We start from the raw sequence: 25,010 nt of genomic DNA, 5'->3' as shown, positions 1-25,010 counted from the left end.
CAAAGAGTGAGATAGAGAGCGACCGAGAGTGAACCCACAGCGAAGAAGCAAGGACATTAGTCAAAAAGTGACTTTGACAAATGGACTGGGGGATGTGGGGCTAGTTACCTAAAATATACTGGCCCTCTACAGCAACACAGCACTGCTGGGATGCCTGTTCTAGGTCAGGTGTGTGTGTGTGTGTTTCTATATATGTGCCTCTATCTGTTTCAGTGTCTGTGTTGTGTACTCATGTGACTCTGCACCATCATGTGTGGGTAGGTATGTATGTGTGTGTGTGTGTGTGTGTGTGTGTGTGTGTGTGTGTGTGTGTGTGTGTGTGTGTGTGTGTGTGTGTGTGCATCTCCCCATGTCCGTGTTAGTGTGTTGTTTGTGTGTCAGAGGGGGAACAGATTGAGGTCTGTGTTTGGTGAGGGTTCCCGGCAGCTCAGATGAGGCTTTCGTAAGATTTAGTCACGTCTTTCATAACGGAGGACGCAGTCTCTCTCGCTCTCTCTCTCTCGCTCGCTCTCTCTCTCTCTCTCTCTCTCGCTCTCGCTCTCGCTCTCGCTCTCGCTCTCGCTCTCTCTCTCTCTCTCACACACACACACACACACACACACACACTGTCACAGCAGAATGCAGGAGAGTGATAGTCTGTTAGTTGGCCTTCTGCTCCCTTTCCAATGTATATTCATTGAAGTGTTAACATGCGGACTACACTGTCCTCAATTTACAATGGAATAAAAGTCAAGTCAATTTTATTTGTACAGCCCAATATCACAAATTACAAATTTGCCTCAGTGGACTTTACAGCAACACAACATCCTGTCCTGAGACCCTCTCATCGGATAAGGAACAACTCCCTAAAAAAAATAAAAAAAACTTTAACAGGGAGAAAAAATAGGAAGAAACCTCAGAGAGACCAACAGAGGAGGGATCTCTCTCCCAAGATGGACAACGTGCAATGGATGTTTACACAATTTACAGAATACAAAATGAAAGAGGATAAACAGAATTATAATGGATTTATAAAATTTATGAAGAATATGGTGCACAGGATGCCAAGCAGTGTCCAAACACCACTGGAAAAGCAGCATAATCAGAAAAAGAAAAAAGGGACTTCTGTTATAGACTAGCTTCGTATTTTGATAGAGCCAGATCCTTTCATACCTGATAAACAAATGTGTCGTGCAGAATATTTTTTCAGCTACAGTGGCAGAAAAGGATGCCGGGTGTTTTTTGCTTTGTTTTTTTCCAGTTCGTATATCCAGAGCTGCATGAATTCAAAGATAAATGCCTGTAATGTGAAACAGTACAGAACATGGTTATTAATGTCATTGCCGCCAGCTTGCAACATTGTGGTATGATTTATTTATACTATGACCAAATATCTAAGTTGAAGAACAAACAACAAACCCATATGTATATATAGTATTGTTTTTCCCTGAAACCGTCAATAGTGTTGATAGAAATACTCAACTAATGAGGAGCGGAATATCAATATATATATATATATATAGTTCAAAAGTGGGCTTTAACATTCTGAAATGTTGGAGCCAAAGGCTTGCTGTGAAATGTGTGTCCACGATGACCTCCCAGAATTGTTGTGTGCGCTGTCTCTCACATGTGTATGGCGCCCGTCGTTGTCCTATCGCCCTTGCTGCATGCATTAAAATCAATGCATTTCTTTGTCTTTGTCTCTGGGTAGCATGATGCATGGCCAATACTAGCTGACACGAAAGAAGAATAACAACTTTCCTAATCGAAACTAATTCCTGAAGACCTCTCTCCATTTTTCTCATGACCAAGGCTTGTTTACATGGGTTAGTCTTGTTCCCACTTTTGATATACATACACACACACACACACATAGTATATGCATATACATATGTATATATGATTGACCATAACCACAGTGTAGCCTAGCCATAGGCCATATTTTGACCCCTTTCATCCACCATACTGTGTGTGTGTGTGTGTGTGTGTGTGTGTGTGTGTGTGTGTGTGTGTGTGTGTGTGTGTGTGTGTGTGTGTGTGTGTGTGTGTATGTGGGACCTGATTAGAAAGTGAACAGACTTGCAAGTAGGTGGTGTAGGAGTAACACCAGCTGGTCTACCTAATGACTCATTGACACAACGGACTGTCAAGTCAGTATAGATACATATTGTGTGTGTGTGTGTGTGTGTGTGTGACCTGATTAGAGTGAAAAGAATAATGGCCCAGGTAAAATGTTAACACTGTTAAAGGACATCTGAGTAAAAACAGGCACACACATAATTTGTTGTGATTAAAAAAAATGAAAAACCAACCATGTATAATGAATTAACAATGTGTATGTAGTGGGGCCAAACCAAGCGCCGTGAGAGGATGTGACTTTTTTCTTTCCAAAGCTTTACTAACATTTCTGTGAATCAGACTCCTTTTTACCCCCACCAACACACACAAACAAATATACATTCCTCCTTGTAAACTGTAATTAAAAAAACAGAACAATGTAAATGAACACACTGATAGTTTTTAACAACAGTAAATATCAATAACACAATTAGAATAATATACACATATAAACAATGCATGGCACTGAGGGAGTTATTCCAGATGAATAGCCTGTTCCGTTTTGTTGGGAATGTTCTTAAAAGGGGGTGTACGGCATTCAGTTGGGTAAAATATCCTTTCCAAATGTTTTCTGTGTCCCATTCTGGGAGGAAGTGCCGCTCTCGCGTTACTTCCTGGTATGTGCGGGGTTGACTCAGCCAGAGCCCTAGAAAGAGAGAGATACGTCAACTCCTTAGACGTCAGTATTTAGCAGCAATGGCGGATCATGCCCCGGATAGTTCCAAACAGTGCGACCCGGGGCAATAGGATTTCTATGGCGAAGGTATGTTTCTCGCATTAATCAAAGGTTAATTTACAGGTAAGAGGCTACAGCTGACATTTTAATGATGACCATTTTACAAGCACGTTTGAATCAAATTAACGATGTAATTTAAAGCGTGATAGCTCGTCAATGTTCCTACACATGCGCATAGAATATGTGTCACGTTGGAATATATCTATATCGATATTGTAGCGAATTCGGGGGACAACGCAACCACAGGAACTGCCGCGGGCGGGAGGCGAACCCGTATCGCCCGCGCCGCAGAAGACATCGCTAACCGCTCGACTAAAGGATCAGACCCGCCAGCCAGCGGCCAGCGTGTCTACTTATCCATGCACGTTACAATATATAAATGTAGAAATCTGAAAATATTGGTTAGTAGTTGCCAGAAATCGCGGCTAAGCAGTTCATTTAAATGACCCGCCAAGCTTCGTTTGGAACTATTCGGCGGCTACATGAACCATGTGACCCTCTCGCGTTCTGACCCCTCGTTGACGCAACTCTCTCTTTCTAGGGCTCTGGACTGAGCCTCTGTCGCTGGCCAGCCACGTCTGCCCATGTCGGTGTTTTTCAACAGCTTGGCTGTTCACACCGAGTCTATACTTCGTGAACGTGTTTTTCAGTCTGTCCCTCACTGTGGGCAGATATTCTGACACAATGTGTCTGTTAAGGTCCGAACGCAAAAAAGAGGGGGCACCCAGGGACCTCTTGATCTGCACTCAAATGCTCTGCCACTGAGCTATACCCGCTGATGTTACTAAGGTGCACACTGGCCATTATTATATTTTCACAACGAGTCTATCAATGGACCTGAAATGTGTGATGTGAATTTCATCCCCCCAAAACGGTTTCGTATCCAAATCTGTTTGAGCTAATGTAAAAATGCATATGATTGTTAAATAATTGCCTTTCGCTGCATCCGGGGCCAATTTTGACTGCTTCCGCTTTTGAGAGTTGCTCTCTTGTGCATTTCTAGATTGGTTGAAGTCACTTTTGGTCGATTTTTGGAGCTGTTTAAAGAAATAATTAGCAATTGTAGCTTAGCATAAGCAATCTTTGCCCCTGACGTCTGTCTACTTGAGGTGTTGTCTTCTCAAAGCCCAGTGATGCAACATTCCTAGCGTGGTAGTTAAGTCTTGAAATTCCACCAACATATTGAAATACTCAGTAATCCTGCCATATGTCATCTCTACTTATATTCTTCAATATATTCTTATACTACTTGTTGATATGACACCAGTGTATTTGTATGACTATGTGTTACTGTGTACTATTATTTTGTTTACGACTTTGTTTGTCCACAAGTGGGCGGTGTTGCGCTTGCATGCGCGGATTGATTACGTCACTGAGACGCTGTTCATTTTTCTTCTTCTCCCAAAACGACCGAATAAACGAAGGCTGCATTTTTCCCTCCAGCAGAAGTTCGGTAGTCAGTACGATTCTTTATAACGGTTTAATAATCGACTTCATCTGCGCAGAGATAGACATAAAGTATTAGTCTAGTCTTCTAACACTACTCAATATATTCTTAAAGAATGATCTGCGAACAGGATCCAAAAACCCTATTATTTTTCACATAAGTGAAAAGTAAATGGATCTGGATGTTGTCTAAATGACAAGAGTTTAAAAGGTCTACATCCTCTCCCAAAATTAGACAATCGTCCGATCTTGACATGCACACCGTTAACGTCCTGCTCCATGCCCCGACCAGCCATGTGCCTTCCTGCTTCTAAATGTATGGCCACCATCACAGGAAATGGAATAAGTTCATCTGGACACAACGTTTATTGAGAGAAACGTTTCATCACTCATGGGCCGTTTACACGGCAACGTTTTCAACATAAAACGGTAAAGTGTTGTTGCGTTTTTGGCCGTTTGTTCACACGACAACGGCGTTTTGGGGGCGTGAAAACGCAAACTTTTGAAACCGGGTTCCGGACTGAAAGCTTTCGAAAACGCAACTTCCAGGGTCGCCGTGTAAACCAGCAAAACCGCTTCCTGTGAAAACGGTGACGTCAAGGCTCCCCTTCGCACATGCGTATTACGTTTTCAGTCAAACAGCCATGCGCGAGTACAACGTTAACAATGGCGGATTACGGAGCTGTGTTTGTGCCGTTATCTCTGCTGAGTTTATTAGCGCTCCTCCAGCAAAGAGGAGATTTGCTGCACCGTTACTGTGATCAGTGGAGACGCGTTATTCTTAATGCGCCAAATTCTCAATCCACCTATACGTCGACGGAGGGCAACCAAAAGACGCTTTTGGACAAGACCTGGAAGAACGATCCGTAAATGACCTCTTCAGTCTCAGGTGACTGCAGGTATCCCCACCCTTATAAACAATACAGTGATACAGTGGTATAACGACCGAAACCAACGGTCGGTTTCATATGCAAATTATCGTGACCATTAACTAGAGTTACAATGGCCATGTGTACTATTCACAGAGGATTTGGGAATGTTTGCAATCACAGCATTGTAAGATGGTGACAGATGTACTCCTAGCCCCCTCTCGGTTCAGGGATGGTCGTTCCCTCGTCACATGGATGGCCTCTTTGACTCCCCGTTCAATCAAGTGTTCCTTCCTATCAAGGATGTGCACATCCTCATCCTTGAAACAGGGGCCACTGGCCTGTAGATAGGTGTAGACTGCGGTGTCCTGGCCTGACGCGTTAGCTCTCCTGTGTTGTGCCATCAATCAATCAATCAATCAAGTTGCATTTTATATATAGCGCTTTCCTCTTGGCCAACGTCTGTTTGGTTTCCCCGATGTACAAGTCACGGCAATCCTCCGTAAACATGTCCAGATGAACAGATTCAACTTTCTGTGATTTTCTTACCTGGATTATTGAGCATGCATAAAGACATGATGGCCACCATGCTTGTTCCAGCTGTACCCATTTCAGTCAAAATGTCTACAATGAAAAGTTTCAGGCTTGCCCTAAAAAGGTTGATTTTTTTTTTTGGCCAACACCCTTTTTCTTAGTAAACATACTTTGTCAACACCAGATCAGTGTGATATGTCCAGCAGTGGACCTTGAATTACCCAAATAGTATCTGAATACACCAAATTTTAATTGAATTATGCTCATTCTGGCCTATTCTGAGACCTCACTGAGCCATTGGTAATCAGAAAGGCCCAGCTGCTGGCATGATTTTATGTCTTGGCCAGAAAGGCGGTGGGGGGGGGGGGGGGGTCTGACCACCAGAGCTCAGGCCTTCATCTGGACACTGGCTCTTTGGGGGGGGGGGTTGCTTAGCTTAGCAGCGCCGTCTCCTAAAGGCTTTCTCTACGTGAATTCTGAGGTTGTGAATAAATAAAAAAAATCTGGATGAAAAGAAAAATTATTCCTTAATATTATGCAAATGACTATACACTCAGTTGCAGTGTATAAGTTGACAGTTTGACAGGTTTGGTTAAAGGTATGTTTTATATATATATATATATATATATATATATATATATATATATATATATATATATATATATATATATACTTTTTTTAATAATAGTAGCTATTTAGTCATCCAAAGGAGTTGAATCAATTGCAACTGGACTTGGTATATATCCATGAAGCTGTTTCGCCTCTCATTGTCTTCACGGATATATACCAAGTCCAGTTGCAATTGATTCAACTCCTTTGGATAACCATGACCTGGATGAATGAGAACATTCACAGACATATCTATTTAGTCATTCTCGTCTGCTTCTTTTCACCATGTGGATGTTTTTTGGTGACGTCCTGTACACGAGGATATTTTATCATTGCTTAAAAACACCAACACTGATGGGAATAGTTAGGATGCACCGTGACCTGTTCTCTGCACAGATACTTTCTGTGTGTGATTTGGAAAATGTCTGGGCTGCACTGTGGCTATCACTTTGTTTTCATAGTTGTATTCTTTGTGCAGCTTTACCCACTAGCAAGGTGCACGAAATGAAGCTCAAGTAATTTCAGCCACTCTTGCAGGATTGGTAATTGTTATTAGTAAAAACCAATGTGTTTCGCAGGTGGCCTTTGTCTGGGTTAAAAGAAAGGGCATGCAAAATTCCACTTAACAACCAGTAGCATGATAAAAGCCAAAGAGAAGACAATTGAGTCAGTGGCCGATAGATTTGCCTTACATAAAAACATCGGTATGTTGTCATGTAATAATGAACCAATCAGACAGCTCAGCTGTTAATGTTCAGTTGGAATCCGTTGCACTCGCTGATTGAAGACAAAGAGACGAGTGACATACACACGGCATTGGGAAAATCCTTTAATTGAATTAAAGCAATGGAGTCCAACAGTACACTGAGAGACACCGTTCATGTGATATTCAGCCGGCTAACACGACTCAAATGATGATGTGTGTGATGACTCTGCTCTCGCTGGCCTCACCCTCATATAAAACATCTGCAGTAACATTTACAGATGAGCTTCCTTTTCTGTATCCCTCCCTCAAACTCTCTGTGAGTGTCTTTACCTTCACAATCTCACCATTCCTCCCCCTTCTCTCTCTCTCTCTCTCTCTCTCTCTCTCTCTCTCTCTCTCTCTCTCTCTCTCTCTCTCTCTCTCTCTCTGTCCACTTCACACTCCCTATCTCTCTTCCACTCAAACACTGTCATTCTGTGTGTGTGTGTCTCTGTCTACCTCACTCGCTCTCAGTATCCTTCTCTTTCATTTTCTCTCTCTCTCTCTCTATTGGTCAATCTAGGTTATGTAAACAGTGAAATGCGAGCTATGCTTCCTCAAAGGAGGTGTGGCATTACCAGATCTGTGGTACTGTGTTAAAGGTGAACGTGTGTGCACATATGCATCACATCTTCTTCCACCATCGCCACCAATCCACCTCCCCCATCATCTCACTCTCCTCCCCCACTCTGTTTCACACTCGGAACACCCCTCCCCCAAGCAGGGTAGAAATGTGGGTTAGTGTACAGCAGAGAGTGTATCCTGTCTCAATGTGTGTTCCACGTGAACTGAGTCTTTTTCAGTTTTTGTTTGTGTGTATTTGTGTATGTTTGTGTGTGCATGACATATCCAACTATGATTGTATGTTAACTTGTGTTTGTGTGACTCTGCATGTGTGTGAATCTGTGTTTGTATGATTGATGTTTGTGTGTGGTGTGTATGTGTGTGTGTATGTAGGAAAATGGTACTGGTAGCTTGTGTAAGAAGTGATTTTGTCTTTGTGTATCTGCATGTTTGTGTGCTTGTGATATATCTTTGTGTGATTGTATGTTTACTTGTGTTCGTGTTAATCTTTGTGTGTGTGTGCATGTGTTTGATCTAAATGTTTGCTTGATTGTATTGTGTGTGCGTGTGTGTGTGGGAGTGTAAGTGATCCATGAAGGATAATCTACCTCATGTGCATCTGTTTGAAAAGGGTCATTTGGGTCACTGCGTTGTATCAAAACAGACCCTTCCTCTCTTAAACATGCTTTGGTGTGTTTTGATCCTCCTCAGCCTCCTGTTATCTTCTCTCCCACTTCATCACTCCATTTTCCTCCCCCATCTGTCTCTCCTGGTATGCCTCTCACACGCCCTCTTTTCTTTTTTTCTTCCTTCCTTTCTTTGTCTCTGTCTTCCCTTACCTTGTCTTTCTGTGAAATTATTAAGTCTTATTCTCAACCCCTCCTCTTTCTGTGTCCTGCGGTTCTGTTTTTTTTTTCTTCTTCTTTTCTGCCACTCCTTTTTACCGGTTTCACTCCTCTTCTTCATCACCTCCCCACAACAAGCACACAAACACATTTTTATTCACTTTTATTCAGTCCATCGCTCTCACTGTTATCTTGCACTTGTCACTTCTGTTTCTCATTCATCCGCTCTCTCTCTTTCTCTCTTTCTTCCTCCCTCTGTATCTCTCTTACCCTCCTGAGACAGATGGCTCTGTGATTCATCTGAAGTGATGTAATTTTTTTGAACTTTTCTATGATTCTAGTGTTTATGGTGTGTTTTCACTGTTTACTATGTGAGATATTGTCATCCCAGGCCAAAGGCTAATTTTCAAACTCGGATGTTGACCATAAAGTCAATTTATCCCCACTGCTTTTCGCCTTGGTTTTCATTCTCTCTCTCTCTCTCTCTCTCTCTCTCTCTCTCTCTCTCTCTCTCTCTCTCTCTCTCTCTCTCTCTCGCTCTCTTTCTCTCTCTCGCTCTGTTTGTCTGTCTGTGTCTCTGTCCGTCTTTCAAAATTTGCTCTACATCCTCATCTTCCTCTCTCTCTCTCTCTCCCTATTCCATTTCCTCTCTTTTCATTCTCCCCTCTCTGTCTTTATTTCTAGCATTTATTCCACCTTTCTCCTGTAATTACCCATCCATGTATTGCTATACACTTAGTGGCATTTACTCACGTGTCGCAAGTTTGGTTTCTCCGATATTAATTTCAGAACGATTACATCTCACAAACATTTGAAGTTGTCTTTCAGCTTAGAGCGGTAGCTGTGGTTAGTCGAAAACGCTAAAGATTTTGACATACGTTGCAGCCAAGTCCACAGGAAAATGCCTTTGTTCCTCAAATTATATACAAAACAGTAATTAATGGTGCTTATTTTGGCCACAAGTCTGCAGCTGATTATCCCTATCCCATCTCTCACCATCTGTCTATATTCTGCATTCTCTTGCGTTTCTTTACTTTCTTTTCTTTCTCCTCCATCTCTCTTGTCCTCCCGCCCCTTCTTTCTCTCTCCCCCATCTGCCCTGCGTGAACTCTATTACCCCTGTTACCTAAGGCAGCCTCACTGAAGTGGGCGTGGCTTGATGACATCACACTCACTTGGCCGTCAGCAGGCTGGAGCAAGTAGAGGGGAGGGGTGACGTCAAACACGGGGGGGGACTCCCACAAGCGGCAGACTGAGGTAGCTTTCAGCGACTCATTGTTTTGTAATTGTCCCAATGGCCTTCTGTCCCCCATGGTGCGCCAGTAATTCTGCAAGGCAAGGCTTTAGTTAGGCATACATAGTCTCAGTCACACACACGTGCTGCCCTCCCACACACAGACCAGACCGGTCCGTGAGGGAGCGTGTATTTAGTGTGAGCCAGGCTAGGTGACACATAGACACGACAGGTAAACGGGGTCCGTTTTAAGAACAGGCAGGCAAGTGAAAAGACGTATATGGATAAAAAATCAAGCTCAGATCAAGAACTAAGAGTTTCAAACACATGACATGGGTAAGTGGCATCCATTTAAGCCTTTCTGTCTGTCTGTCTGCCTATCTATCTGTCTTTCTGACTTTCTATCTGTCTGTCATTATGACTGCTTGTCTTTCTGACTTTATATCTGTCTGTGTGTCTTTGTCTGTCTGTCTGTTTGTCTTTCTGACTCTCTGTCTGTCTGTCTGACTTTCTGTCCGCGTCACTGTCTTAAACTGCTGGGAAGGCCTGCCAACAACCTGTCTTGCCATCCTTCTTTCCTGCTTCTCTACTTGTCTTCTGCCTGTCTGCCTGTCCATTTATCTCTGTCCATCTCCCCATTGCTTTATCACTGTATATGCCTGCCCATTGGAGTGTGTGTGTGTGTGTGTGTGTGTGTGTGTGTGTGTGTGTGTGTGTGTGTGTGTGTAGACATGCAGTGGTTTCATCAGGCTGACCTAGTTGTGACCGAGTGCCAAGTCTTTGGCCCGGGCCACTTAGGCTGAAGAGAGCAGAGGTTTCATAAGGCATGTTATGAAATGATCCACCGGGGATGTCTTTGTTCTCAATAATGTCCCTCTGTCCACACGGGATTTTATGCTATTTTTATTCAAGCCAAAGTGGATATTTAGGGCTGATTTGGTGCCTCTGAAGTCGACGTTTAGCATCAGAAAAACAGTTAGTAACTTTATAGAGGACTTCACTTGTGTAATGTGGGTTAACGTTTGCTGTGTCGGGTATCTCCTGTACTGCTTCAGTTTTGTTTATACGTGTGTCATTACGGGAAACAATGTATTTCCTATGAATAACAAGAAATGAATGTTGAACGGCATGCCAAAGCACATTATGAGGAAGGGTTAACTGAGGTGTTCAGCCCAGTGACAGATTGATGTAAATGGCATGACTTAGCTGGAAGTAGCAGGATAAACTGACCTCGGGGCAGATGGACGCTCTTGAAATGTGTGTTATTTTTAGTAAGTGTGTCACTTTTGGGGGATACCGACACATAATGTCATGTGTTTCTCAATAATATATACCGTTAGTCATCCAATTTCAGACACACCTGTTTGAAGTATGTGAGCTCTTGTAAAAATGCCTGTATGTATTTGTATGCTGGCAAGGCAAATACCAGAACAACTACATGCAACTTTACACATTGCTTCATGTTTGCAGTTGAATTACTCAATTTAAACACCTCTTTGTGTTTTTAACCTTGGGGTTTCTTTTAACTCATGGCGTTAGGGAAGTTGCCTGTAAGACCAGCTTAAACGTTAAATGAGCTATGCCGGTCAGGATTATTGTAACCGTGTCAAAATGCTGAATTTGCCTTTGACGTTGAACATGGCATTAAGGGGGGGAAAGTCTTGCTTTCCCGACAAGGGCTTGGGGAGTTTCGCTGCCCAGAGTCAAAGTCTGAGTTTCTCTTTGACACACATATCTGTTTGACACACATATCTGCAGACACCTTCCTCTAAATGCACCCCCCCCCCGATCCCTTTACACACGCTGACCCTAGTTTGCTCTGGTCTAACGGCACATTTGTTGATGACAATGGTGTTCATTCATTAGTGTTTTTGTGTTGTTTTTTCTTTAGTTGTTGTTTAGCTTTTTCAACTTACAAAAACTGATTCATATTCAGATTGTGAGAGGTTTTTCTTCTTTTTTTTGAAAGGGGGGGCGATAGCACAAGCAGCAAGCAGTGCATCGCCCGTTGGTAGAAGTCCCCCTCAGCGGGGGCCCGGCTCTACCGTGGATGGTTATGTAAGTGTTTCAGCTGCCAACCAGCCGCCTGCCTCCGGCTTTACATTCACACCACGGAGAACTGGAGCAGAGTTTAACTGGTCAGTGAGTCAGTCAGTTACCAAGGCAGTAGAATAAAACCGACAGATACGTAAAAAAGGAGAGGTTGACGATTCAATTTCCTTTTTTTTTTCTTCCTACTTTCTTCTCCGAGGCTCTGTCAAGCGTCTTCTGAGCGGGGACGCTTGCCCATAGTTTCGAAAAGAAGTCTGCAGGACCACCTGCAACAGAGACCGAGAGAAACGTAGAAAGAGGGGAAGAAAAGTAGACTTCAGTAGTTAGAAAGAAAGGGGAGCAGGGCAGCCCAACACTTCTTTCCTCCTAAATAGCCCCTCTATTTTGCTCCGGTGTGAGCGGACGCCACGGTGAACGATGCTCCTCCTGGACGAATCAGAGACCTTCGCAGGTAGGTAACATCCTCAGTACGACCACCAGAGCCGAGTTTCCAGTTGCGACCTGTATAGCTAACGAAGATAAAGGGGGTAACAGAGGTTTGGGTCGGGCTTTTTAACAACTGCGCCGCTGTTGCGTGGCTGCGCCGTAGCCTGTTGTCCGTCCGTCTCTGCAGCAGATAGACATTTTTGACACAAATACGAATTCTTATGAATGAACGCGGGAGGGTTGATGAATAGAAGAGACATGATGAAAGAAAGGATAGAAAGGGGGTGGAAATGAAAGAAGTGGGGACGTGAGTGAAGGTCGGGGTATGTCCCGAATATTTCAGCGTTGGAAGCCGTTGTACCAACTGATGACTGATGGTTATGATTAAGTTACTTAACGTTGTTGTGTAACACATGATCCATACCGCCACGACGTGTATTATCTGATCCATTCATCTGCCTTGCGCTCTCTCTCTCTCCCTCACAACTCTCTTCCTCACAAGCGCCCCTTTCTGTCGGAACGTGTCCTCGTTGTCCAAAATGTTAACTTATATCGTTCATTTAACACACATCCCTTCCCGGTGTCTCCCTCTCGTGTGCGCTCCCTCGCCCCGGCAGCGATATTATGAACCCTACATAGGCCTCGCCAAAATCCCGTTTCTGGCTTTGTCACGTGTGCGCCACCGTAGCAACGCGAAAATATGTTGTTATGGGGTTAGCGCTCATCAAGGAAACGCTGTACACCCACAATTTAACCTGTCTAAGTTATCCACAATCAACATTAACGTTTTTAACTCAATCTTTGCTTGCTCCACGTTTGAGCATAGGATACTTCACCCCTTATCATGACTACAAACAAAACGAGCTCCTATATTGTAGTAATATGACTTTTACATTTATACACAGGTAACAACTTACTGATCAGCTTTTTTAAATGTGAGAAAGTCTATTTATTAGATATATGTTCATTTTCAGACAACTAACGTTACTTACCTCCGTTCTGTTGTTGACAGCCAGCAGTCCAAAATTACAAAAGCAGCCAGCTGTCCAAAATTGCGAAAAATACAAAATTACAAAATTGAAGGTAGCTAACGTTAGCTTTGCTTCGCACCGAGTTGATAGTTGATTGTTTCCTTAGCAACGCAGCGGAAATCCGGCGTCCGTTCGCGAGATTTGGGACAGGGTACGGGATTTTGGCGAGGGCTATGTAGGGTTCATAATATCGCGCCCCGGCAGTCCTCGTCATGTTTTTGTCCCAAAGCCTCTGTCCCAGCCATTGGCTGTTTCTACGGTTACCTCGACCAATGCCAGGCCGCAATTGGCCTATCGCGTTAGTGTGGGCGTGTCCAACGGAGCACGCGGAGGTTAGGGAAAACAGACCACTGGGTTACCGGGGGAAGCGCGCGTGTGTGTGTGTGTGTTGCTAGAGAAGCGGACGGCGTGACTGACTTCTGTCGCAAATACAGCCTGTCCGGTAAAAATGGCAGCGAAATGAAAAAAAATACGTTAATGTAAATCCACCTAACAGAGACAGCGCTCGGTTTCCGTGTGAAGCGAATTCAGACAGATCAGATGAGTCTCTCCTGATGCCCTTTCGGTCGATCGCCATGAAAAAAAATGTGTTTCCGAGGGTCTGATATCCGAAATGTCGATCATCTGATATTAGGCTCGAGTATCTATAGAACTGTTACAATTTTGTCAATGAAGGATTTAGATTACGTGGTGTTTTTTTTTTTGGGGGGTTTATTTCAAATGGGCATATCATAGTAAATGCAATGCCTTTGCTTGGTTTTATCTCCCTTTGTTTAGTTCCGGGTTTTGGAAGCAAAATGTAGGCAGATAATATACATTTACGTAGTACTGTACTGTGGGCTTGTCCTACATTTACGCAGGACAAGCCCACAGTACACTTCCCTTTCACAATTAAGTAGAATGAGATGAAGTGGGTTGTAATGAAATACATTCTCAGTTTTGGAGATAATACCAACCCTAGACTCTTAATGTTTTGGCCCCCCCCCCCCTCTGTTGTTTAAACAGCCATTGCCATTCCAGTATGCCCATGGGCTCAAGGTTGTTTTAAATTTGATATGTGACAATGCTGGCTTGTTTGTGTTGGCTCGGCTAGGATGAAACCAAATCAATTGATGAAGGTCTGTATATTAATGTTATTCGTGTCACACGTTTGTTTGTTTGGTCACGGTTATTCTTGGCCCGGGGCAAGGCTGTGAAATTGCAGCCCTGTCCCTGCACAGTCATGATGTGTCCCTCTGCTGAGCAGGCCCTTGTCCAACTTTATAAAGTGCCAGTGTGAAACCTCAGATTAGGGTTAGAGTTGTTGAGCCCTGGGCTGAATGCACTGTGAAAAGGGATTTAGTCGTCTGCTTTTCCCTAACGTGACTAGTCTTTCTGCCCCCCCTCCTCCATTTCTGTCTGTATCTCTTTATCCCCCTATCACTCGCTCCCTCTACCTGTCCCTCTATTTGAAAAGGCATCGCTTTGAGTCACTGGTACAGCATGTACGTGACACTAGCAGCCTTGTCATCTCTCCAAGTGTACTCTGTAGATGGGCGAGACAGAGCGCAATAGAACAGAGTGTTCTTGCTCACTCGCACATCCATCTTTAAGTCTTGGCATCTGTGTGTCTCATGTGTTCGCAATCTGTGTGTTTCGGTGACCAATTGCCTGCCGTGAAGAGCATGGCATATAGGGAAATAATGAAGTCTCTATGGTGCGGCACAACAGAGAGCAGCCGAAGTATGATCCTGATTCCTTGACTGATGTGTTACCGTTAAAACACTGTGCTGCACCCTCAGTCTATCTTGTAACTCGATCAAAGACTGTCGTCATAAATGGCCACTGCCCACCCGTTAAGAACAACCTGTTCTGTTCAGATTAGTCTGCAGATCAGGACAGTGCCAATGCACATGTTAGTAGGGCTGCTTTCATAATAGAACAGGATGTAGCATACAGACTCTGCCGGCCACATGGCTTTCATTTCTACTCCCCTAATGTACCCCCCTCTCTCTCTTTCACTCTACATCTCGTTCTCTCTTTCCATCTCCCTGTCTCATTCTACCCCTGTCAGTCTTACAACTCCTCTGTTTTTACCCTCATCCTCTGTTTCCACCTTGTCTTTTATGCCCTTCTTGACTGGGAGGAAGTCTTTCCCTTGCAGAGATAGAAGCATCTCCTCCCTTTTCTTATTTGCCCCCATTTCTTTTATGTCGTTTCACTTATTTGCTCGGTCCTCTGCATTCCTGTCTCTTCTCTAACTCCCACTCCTCCTCCCTCCCTCCTCTTCCTGGGAATAACGTTATATAGTGTTACATTGCAGCTAGGCTTGTGACCGGGAGCGAGGGGGGGGGTAGGACATTGTGAGGGCACTTCCTGTTCCAAGCAGAGAATTGACATTATTATACATTTATAAAACCAAGTACATAATTATGCCTCTGACATTTTCATAGTTTTTTTTTTTTGGTTTTTAGTTCATTCCCCTCAGCAGTAATGAATTCCTTCCTGAAAAGGTCACCCACACCGTTTAAAAGCATCAGTCCAGTGCCCCAAAATGTACAAAGCTATGATGTGCATATGCTCCAATGGTGAAGAATTCTGTCTCCGATTTAGTTTCGAGGTTTAGCGCTACACCTTTGTGTCGAGCGGGCCTGCCGGTAACATGGTGCAGGCGTAACCTTGTAGTCCTGTGGGTTTTGTGTGGGTGTGCGGTTGTTAATATCAGAGGAGTGTCTAGGAGGTTGTCAACAGGCCAAAAGAACATGCAGTGCCCTCGCCACTGCCACAGGAAGCTTTATGTAATATGGCATAGTTAATTGGTAGAACTTTCCAGAGAGGTGTGTGTGTGTTCCTTTCCTCTAGCTTCTTCCCCTCCCCTCTTTCACCCTCCCCTGCCCTCCCTCACCCTCCCCTGCTTTCTCCTCCTCCTCCTCCTCCTCCTCCTCACCACCACTTTGCTGGCACTTCAGCAGCTGTGACACACTGGCCTAGAAACAGATGGCTAGCTTCACCTCTCCTCCCACTCCCTGTCCTGAATCTCTCTCTCGCTCCCTTTCTGTGTGTGTGTGTGTGTGTGTGTGTGTGTGTGTGTGTGTGTGTGTGTGTGTGTGGTTTTCCTCTCTTACTTTCTCCTTAAATTTCTATTCACATTTTCTCCTGCCTCTCGTTCTCCTTTTATACAATCTTAATGTCTCACTCTCTCCCTCCTCCCTCTCCACGCCCAGTGCTCAGAGAACAGCTCACAGGACAAGCCCGCCTTGCACACACACACACACACACACACACACACACACACTCACTTCCACATCTAAATTCATCCACATACAGGGAGGGTTTCATAACTCACCTGCATTGCTCTAATAAAGCAGCTTTAATGGCTCTTCCAGGGCAGACTGTTATGTAATGTGTGTGTGTGTGTGTGTGTGTGTGTGTGTGTGTGTGTGTGTGTGTGTGTGTGTGTGTGTGTGTGTGTTTGTAGAAGGCAAATGTTTATGTATTAGCACTGATAAGTATTATTCAGGATTTCAGTAGTTACTTCAGATAACAATTCACTTTTCCTCAAGGCTAGTTATGCAAGAGCTACTTGTGTTAATCCAGACATATTTATTTCATTTACAGTGATTCAACTATCCAGCGCATAATTGCCTCCTTCGTAAGAGAGCATTGATCTTGAGATCTTGTTCTTTCCGTTTGAACAAGTTAAAATCTGCAGATGGACTAAAATAATTGAATTTCTTCAAGGATTTTTTTAAAAATCAGGTATCTTTATCCTGATATTTCAGCTTTATTCTGCCATGTTTTAACATATTGACTCTTCTATGGGGAGAAAACCAAGGAAGCTGCTTAAGAAAGAGACAGACTAGGTGGAGGAAGATTGTGTGATTGACTCCTTTGGCAGAATATTTCATTTGTTTGTTGTTGTTGTTTTTTTTTTAATAAACAAATAAGTAAAAAAAACAACAGATTATAACATCCAGCCACTGAGGATGCAGAAGCCAGTGCATTCTTCGTGCCAGTCCCAAGCCCAAATAAATGGGGAGGGCTGCATCAGGAAGGGCATCCAGCGTAAAACCTTTGCCAAATCAAATGTGCGGATCGTATCAGATTTCCATACCTAATCAGTTGAGGCCCGGGTTACCAACGACCCGGTACTGTTGGCCAGCAGGGTGCCGGTGGAAACTATGCTACTGTTGGGCAAAGGAGAAGTAGAGTAGGAAGGCGCGGCAGTGAGAGAGGAGGACGTGCAGGTGGCTGGTGTGACAGAGGAAGATGCAGAGGACAGATAATAATAATACATTTTATTTGTGAGCACCTTTCAGAGCGCTCAAGGACACCTTACAGAACATATTAAACAAGCAGCACTGTATCAGACAGCGTAAAATCAAAAGAAGAAGGGTAGACAATAAAAAGTTAATACAACAGATAAGTATAAAATCATCATCTGCACAAAACTCAATGAGGCATGGATCAGACTGAATATGCCAGTTTGAAAAGGTACGATTTGAGACGGGTTTTGGAGGTCGAAAGAGAGTCAGTGTTGTGAATGTCTTGTAGGAGGGAGTTCCATAGGCGGGGCGCAGAATGGCTGAAGGCTCTAGACCCCATGGTAGTCAAGTGGGCCAATGGTATAGTGAGTTGGAGATCAGAAGAGGATCTGAGAGTGCGGGAGGGCGTGTAGATATGAAGGAGTTCGGAAAGATATGAAAGAGCTAGGTTATTAAGAGCCTTAAAGGTGAGAAGCAGGATCTTGAAGTCAATATGGTATTTAACAGGGAGCCAATGGAGTTGCAGAAGAACAGGAGTGATATGATCTATGGAAGGAGTTCTGGTAATGATACAGGCAGCTGAAATCTGAACCAGTTGAAGTTTATGAAGACACTTGAGGGGAAGACAAGTGGATAGAATTACAGTAATCAATACGGAATATAACCAGGGTGTGAGCGAGTATGGTGGTGCTGTCAGGTGTAATTGACAGGTGAAGACGGTTAATATTGCGTAGGTGGAAGTGTGCAGACCGAAATGATGATCCGCTGTGGCGACCCCTAACGGGAGCAGCCGAAAGTGATAGTAGCAGTAGATGTAGATTGTAAGACTCCAGAAAAACTTGGTGTTCAAAGAAGGGAAAGAATTGATAGGAGGTAGTGGGAGTTTATAGTCTCCATGTTTTTTAACTTCTTATTAGATTTAAGAAGTTTAAGAGATAATTTTCCCTGTGAGTGGTTTAATTGAGGCGTCTTTACTTCAACAGACTTGTTTTTGCAGATGGTGACTGTATGGCCATGTTCGCACAATCTGTGTTTTTGGGAGAGGATAAAGAACTAAAAAGACTTTCTGACTGAATAATAATAAGTGGATGACGTGACATACACTTGGTTTTCACACCGTGCTTGCAGCGACCGTTAGCCAACAGTGGTGAGGTGCAACTCTTAACACACTGACTGACTTTCTGCAGCACGGCTAACGTAAAGGCCGTCCTAACAACTTTGGATTGGTTCTGCAATGCAGGGTTTGTTTAAACTCTCAAAGGGGGCGTCCGGGTAGCGCAGTGGTCTATTCCGTTGCCTACCAACTACCAACATGGAGATCTTCGGTTCGAATCCTCATGTTACCTCCAGCTTGGTTGGGCATCCCTACAGACACAATTGACCATGTCTGCGGGTGGGAAGCCAGATGTCAGTATGTGTCCTGGTCACTGCACTAGCACCTCCTCTGGTCAGTCGGGGCGCCTGTTTGGGGGGGAGGGAGAACTGGGAGGAAGGGCGTGATCCTCCCACGCGCTACGTTCCCCTGGTGAAACTCCTCAATGTCAGGTGAAAAGAAGCGGCTGGCGACTCCACATGTATCGGAGGAGACGTGGTAGTCTGCAGCCCTCCCTGGATCAGCAGAGGGGGTGGAGCAGCGACCGGGGACAGCTCGGGAGAGGGGGGTAATCAGCCATGTACAATTAGGGAGAAAGGGGGGGGGTCCCCCCCCAAAAAAACCTCTCTAAAGTTTCCACCCAGTTTTAGCAGTGAAAGCTGGCAGGTTGTCCGCAGTCTCTAGTTGAGCGAAGCGTTTCAAGACTGACTTGTGAGTTTACTTGCCAATGGTCTCTGTTTGACTGTCAGTCAGGTTGGTCGATCTGTCGGTCCGTTGTCCTAAGTGGCTGTCTTGTTGCCGTTTGGTACATCTGTCTGTCCTGCTAACCTTCAACCAAATTGTCATATCTCTTGACCTATCCGTCTCTCTCTTGTTAGAGAGAGACAGATGTTACGCTGGTTAGTAACCCAACAATCTCTCTCCCAGACCCTCCACCCATGTCACTCTACCACAGAGACTATCCGCGTGCTTGTCTGTCATCCTCTCTGGCGCCCTGGCCTTAAATCTTCCCAGTCATTTGCTGTTGGTGGGATTGTGAAATGGTTATAAAACTAACAGGTATTGGATACAGCCAATCTGAAATGTGCACATACGCTCACACGCAATGAAATGTGTACGACGATAAGAAGCCAGTTAGAAACTCAAAATAAATAGTTAAGTAAAATAGTCTTGAGTAACAACTTGTGATTCACTGCAGGTACCTTTACGACCACAAGCCTCCGCTTCAAAAGAATGCGAGCGTGATGACAGAGTAACGTGCCTGTCTGTCTGTATCAGCCCTGCCCCCACGTGCTCTGTATGAGTGTGTGTGTGTGTGTGTGTGCGCTCAGCTGAGAGGCGGTGTCCTGCCGAGTAGAGAGTGGTGAGTCGTCTTCAGTGTTTCAGCAAAATAATTCATGATGAAACACATTAAGAATTGCACTGACTGCACAGACAGAGGACACCCTCATTAGATGGGTTACTTCAGAAAGCACCGGAAAACACCAGTGCCACTTCCTATATAACAGTTTTGGCATGTGTGTCTGTCTGTCTTTGTACACCCCTATATGCATCCATCCATGTCTCTGGTTGTGAGTCCATACACCTGTCTGTATGTAAGTGTTGTAGTCAAGACAGCACCAACCGAGACCAAGACATTATCGAGACTAGAGAGTATCGAGACCGAGACAAGACCAAGACATTTGGAGGTCGAGACCGAGACAAGACCAAGACTGTATATATCAAAGAAAAATCACAACAAAACAGAACAAATGACGAGTATCTTTTTTTTTTAATCAAGTTTGCTTTTACATAAATGCAACAGCAACATTTCTTTTCGGCAAGGTATTTTTTAATAATTTTCTTGAACATTTTGCATTTTGGTGCTTTGCCAGCTATTTTGACTCATTTTCAAGCAATTAAGTCTTTTTTTGTTTATATCTTGCAAGAAGATGTTAATCTGGATTTGTTGAATTATTGTATCTAAGTGTAAACAGATAAATACATCATCTGAAATAAGATACACTTTCTTTTAGTTTTTGCACGAGTCTTATAAAAGACATGTAGATTTCCAAAGATGCAAAAAAGTGAGCACACTCACATAGAAAAAAAACAACAACTTGGGTGCACGGCTATGAAGAACTTTCACAACAACAGAGAAGGCCAGACAATGTCCTTTTTATAAGTATTCATTCTCCTGGGCAGCCATAACAACTTTGCTTCATAAAATTAAAGCATAAATTAACTAGGAATAATTTAACTGAAAATTGTAGCATGCCAAGCATGAACAAAATACGTAAAACCCTTAAAAGTCTGAGTTCAACACTAAGAATACACTCACAAAGGGGTGGTTGTGAAAGACCTCAAAGGTCCCATTTCTGGGCCAGGGTTAGGGTGAGATGGGATGATCCTGCATGGCTCTAGGGATGAGGAGGTTAAACAAAAGCTTGGTTGCACTTCAGAAAAATTAGAGCCTGAAGCATTTTGTGACCTAAACGGGCTCGGTGGGGCCTCATGATGATGCCTCCTCTACTAAATACCCTCTCAACTGGTGCAGAGGATGCTGGAACTGACAACACCTTCAGTGCCAAGTTGTGGAGTTGTGGAAATCTGTCATGGTTTTTGTCCCAGAAGACAAGTGCATCATCAGTTTCAGTATCCTGTATGGCATCAAAGTATTTACTTATCTGTGCCCTGATACTTGTATCTTGGCTTGTGCTGCGCTTTTTGTGAGCCTTGTAACAAGAAAGAAGGCGTGGGCATTTGACTGGAGGTGAATCACCAGGTGACTCTCAATTTCTGGCTCTGTAGTCCATTGCACTACCTTCACAGCCCATCAAGTTTTCAACCTCAGCAATCAAAGTGTCTGAAAAACACAAGCAAATGGAAGAAAAGAAAAAAACAGGTTAGATTAAAGGATATAGTGTCTGCAGGTATCAAATAATAAACTGCTCTCACAATATTTTTCTCTTGATGTAAAATTTATGTGTTTATACCTGTCAGTGTTTTCTTCAGCTCATCTCTAAACTTCATGAGTGGCATTGCATTTAGCCCATTTGTAACATCCAGATCCACCCAGCTTAATCCAAACTGTGGATCAAGCATTGTAGCTAAAAAATACACATTATGGCTTAAAGGTTCCTGTCCCCCACTGTCTTTAGTCATATTTGTTTTGCCAAAGATTCCACTGAATCTTTTAATCAGAGACTGATGGAGGGCCTTTACTAATGGCCAACACTGTACTCGTGTCTCCCCCATCTTCATAAGGTGTGTATGCAGGTCCAGAACAGTTGGAACAACCATGCTAATGGTAACGGATTTCTCTCCCTCTGTCAGGTCTGTTGCCTCTGAGAATGGTGCGAGAACTGCAGTCAGCTCTTTAAGCTGGTTCCACTCACGAGTGCTGAATACCACTTCTTCATAGTCCTTGCTGCACATTTCAGTCAGAGCTTTATGGTCCAGAGCTGTGAGGGCCTGCACTTGTTTGAAAGTGCTGTTCCAGCGAGTGTTGTTTGCAGCAGGAATAGTCTTCGTAGAGTCAAATGCAGCCTCAAATTTGTCTTTGAACTGTGAGCTGCTGTATAACAAGAGTTGAGAAGCGTGATGTTTTGGCAATGCTGCGAGAGATGGCTTTAACTTCCTTCATGCCGTCATTCACAACTAACTGCAGGGAGTGAGCAAAACAAGAAAGACGCTCACCTGATGACCAGAGTAGCTGTGTCCTCCACAGAATTCATGTCCTCCCACAGGTGCTCATCATCTAGATTCTCCTCCTCACTCTCACTGTCATCTGACTGCTGTTGTGGCATCTGAACTTTAAAAGCACACTTCATATTGGTAGCATTGTCTGTGACAATATAACTTATCTTCTGACGGATACCATATTCGTCGATCTCCTCAAAGGCATAAGAAATTCGCTCTCCACTATGTTTGCCTGTGAAACGTCTACAGTCCAGCAAGTAGGATTCAAGGGCATAGGATTCATTTGACTTGTTGCACACATGAGCAGTTACTCCGAGGAAGGAACGCAGTCTACGATCAGACCAGATATCAGTAGTTAAGGACACTGTTGAGCTTTTCTCCAGCTTCTCAAGAACAGTCTCCTTAACTTTCTTTACCAAAACTGGTATGTGTTTCTCACAAATTGTTCTCCTAGAGATTGGTGTGTACTTGTTATCTACAATCTCAAGAAAGTGTTTAAAATGTTCATTTTCCACAAGGGACAGTGGCAGGCAACACCCAATTATCAAATCTTTGACAATGGCATCGCTGATGGCTTGCTGCCTTGGGGAATGGAGACTGTAGATCTGCATTTTCTGGGCAAAGGACGCCATAGTTGGCTGTGTAGCATCTGCCTGTTGTCGAGCCTCGTACTCCAGGAACCTGAAATTGAGGAGGAATTAAAATGATTAAGTCCCACCAATACCAAGAGAGAATTCTCAGAAGATTCAAACGTTACATCTCTAACAGGCATGTGCTTAGTACAAACAAGCAACAAATTATAGAAGCCAGAGAGACATCATGCATCATTATATATTCACTTTTTTAAAATGAATGAAATCAAATGTCACTTTAAATTACCGCTTTTAAACAAGCTTTTACATTTTTTAGCATTACCCTTGCTGAGTTTTTATTGTCTTAAAATGTGCTTTTGAATGTTTTTTATCAAACAAATTTGATTAACCATACTCATTCAGTGTTATCGACTTTGAACTAGCTAGCACAGCGTTAGCTTTCTGGCTCATTGTTGAGCCAAACGATCTAATTTCTGCAGCCGAAGCACCAACATGGAGGACGCTTTAGACTAGAAATATCTCCCGATGGTCGCATCTAAAATCCAAACCCATTTACTGCATTTACTGGTATAGTGAACAACGTTTGCATTGCATAAGAACCTCCCAAGTAACACCTGGGAGCTGGACTAATTTCTGGCTCCTGGGGGCTCGACTAATACCTGGCGTCTGGGGGCTCGACTAATACCTGGCGGGTTCATTGTTTGTTATTCTGTTATCTTGCTTTTGACAATGCTGTGCAAGCTAACTTGGCTGTAATATACACTCGGTGCTCTGAAAGTTAGCAAAAAAACGATCGTGGGAAGAAAAGAGCTTATTTTGGCTCAATGTCTTAGGATGGGGTGTTGAAATTTTCAGATTTTAACTTTCCCAGTGTAGCTAATTTAACGGTTAATTTACCTGTCTTTATGCTTCCTCTCAATGTGCCGATAAAAGCTTGACGTTGTCCCGGCGGTTTCTGTGAGTTGTGCACCGCAGAATTTGCACACTACAGAGTGTTTTTGCTTGCATGTCCTTTTACAGATAAAGTCCTTATGGTTTTGGAAACCAAACTTAATGATGGTTGAGTTTGCCGACATTTTTCATGGCGGGTTTCCCGGGGGCACAGCGTCTCCAGTCGTCTTGATCCACTCTGTACAGGGGGCGTGTCACTCCGGGTGTCACAAAGAGTGTGTGACACCGGAAAGGCAGCAGCTGCATTCTTCTTTTCTCTGTTATCACAGTGCTGGCCCGGTCTCGACCGGTCTTGATCAAAATCCCGAGTTCGCCCAGTCCGAGACCGAGACAAGACCGAGTAAAAATGCTTTCGATTCCGAGACGAGACCGAGACCCTTAAAAAGTGGTCTCGAGACCAAGACCGATCTCGAGTACTACAACACTACTGTATGTGCAGGTTTTTCTCAATGTGTGTGTAAGAAAGTAAGTTTTATTTATATACCTTTTTTCTCTCTCCCTTTTTCTCCCCAATTGTATCCGGCCAATTACCCCGCTCTTCCAAGCTGTCCCAGTCGTTGCACCACCCCCTCTGCTGATCCAGGGAGGGCTGCAGACTACCACATGCCTCTTCCGATACATGTGGAGTCGCCAGCCGCTTTTTTTAACCTGATAGTGAGGAGTTTCGCCAGGGGGACGTAGCGCATGGGAGCATCACGCTATTCCCCCCCAGTCCCCCCCCCCAAACAGGTTCCCCGACCGACCAGAGGAGGCGCTAGTGCAGCGACCAGGACACATACCCACATCCGGCTTCCTGCCCGCAGACACGGCCAATTGTGTCTGTAGGGATGCCCGACCAAGCCGGAGGCAACACAGGGATTCGATCCGGCGATCCCTGTGTTGGTAGGCAACGGAATAGACCGCCACACCACCCAGACGCCCTTTATATAGCACTTTTAAAAACACACAGTTACAAAGTGCTTTACACTCAATACAGAAAATAAGAATAAATACATAAAATAAATTGAATTAATAGAAAACAGGGCACAGGAAGTAGCAGACCAAGCTAAAATCGAACCAGAACAGAAGGCAGGGATGGGGATCTATAAAAAGGCTTTCCTAAAAAGATGGTTTTTAGAAGCCGCTTAAAACAATTCAAAGATTCAGCAAATCTCATGGATTGAGGAAGATTATTCCAGAGGCTTGGCGCTTGGCGTTTTAAGTTGGAGTGAGGGATGGATAGAAGACCGAGGTTTGAGGATCGGCGTGGCTGGGAAGTGG

At 43.9% G+C, this 25,010-nt stretch overlaps 1 protein-coding gene and 1 long non-coding RNA gene across 3 annotated transcripts in view; one reads left to right on the top strand and one right to left on the bottom strand.

Annotated features, from left to right (window-relative positions):
• Positions 1-708: 708 nt before the first annotated feature.
• LOC130107925 (uncharacterized) lies at positions 709-13,466 on the bottom strand. Of its 2 annotated transcripts, XR_008809838.1 has the most exons (4): positions 13,150-13,466; positions 9,621-9,773; positions 1,153-1,279; positions 709-845 (listed from the first exon to the last, which is right to left on the bottom strand). It is a non-coding gene; the product is annotated as an uncharacterized LOC130107925 (long non-coding RNA). The 2 variants fall into 2 exon arrangements; XR_008809839.1 differs by lacking the exons at positions 709-845; positions 1,153-1,279 and adding an exon at positions 2,070-2,743 and having other exon boundaries at positions 13,150-13,462.
• Positions 13,467-17,770: 4,304 nt separating this feature from the next.
• The window catches only part of LOC130129857 (helicase ARIP4-like), a 31,139-nt gene continuing 23,899 nt past the window's right edge, over positions 17,771-25,010 (top strand). The window contains exon 1 of the mRNA XM_056299531.1: positions 17,771-17,792. Within this exon, the coding sequence (XP_056155506.1) occupies positions 17,771-17,792 (22 nt within the window). The remainder of the gene's footprint in view (positions 17,793-25,010) is intronic.

Source organism: Lampris incognitus, chromosome 2 (assembly GCF_029633865.1).
Source record: "Lampris incognitus isolate fLamInc1 chromosome 2, fLamInc1.hap2, whole genome shotgun sequence".
Classification (NCBI taxonomy): domain Eukaryota; kingdom Metazoa; phylum Chordata; class Actinopteri; order Lampriformes; family Lampridae; genus Lampris; species Lampris incognitus.
This window is presented reverse-complemented; position numbering and strand designations above follow the sequence as displayed.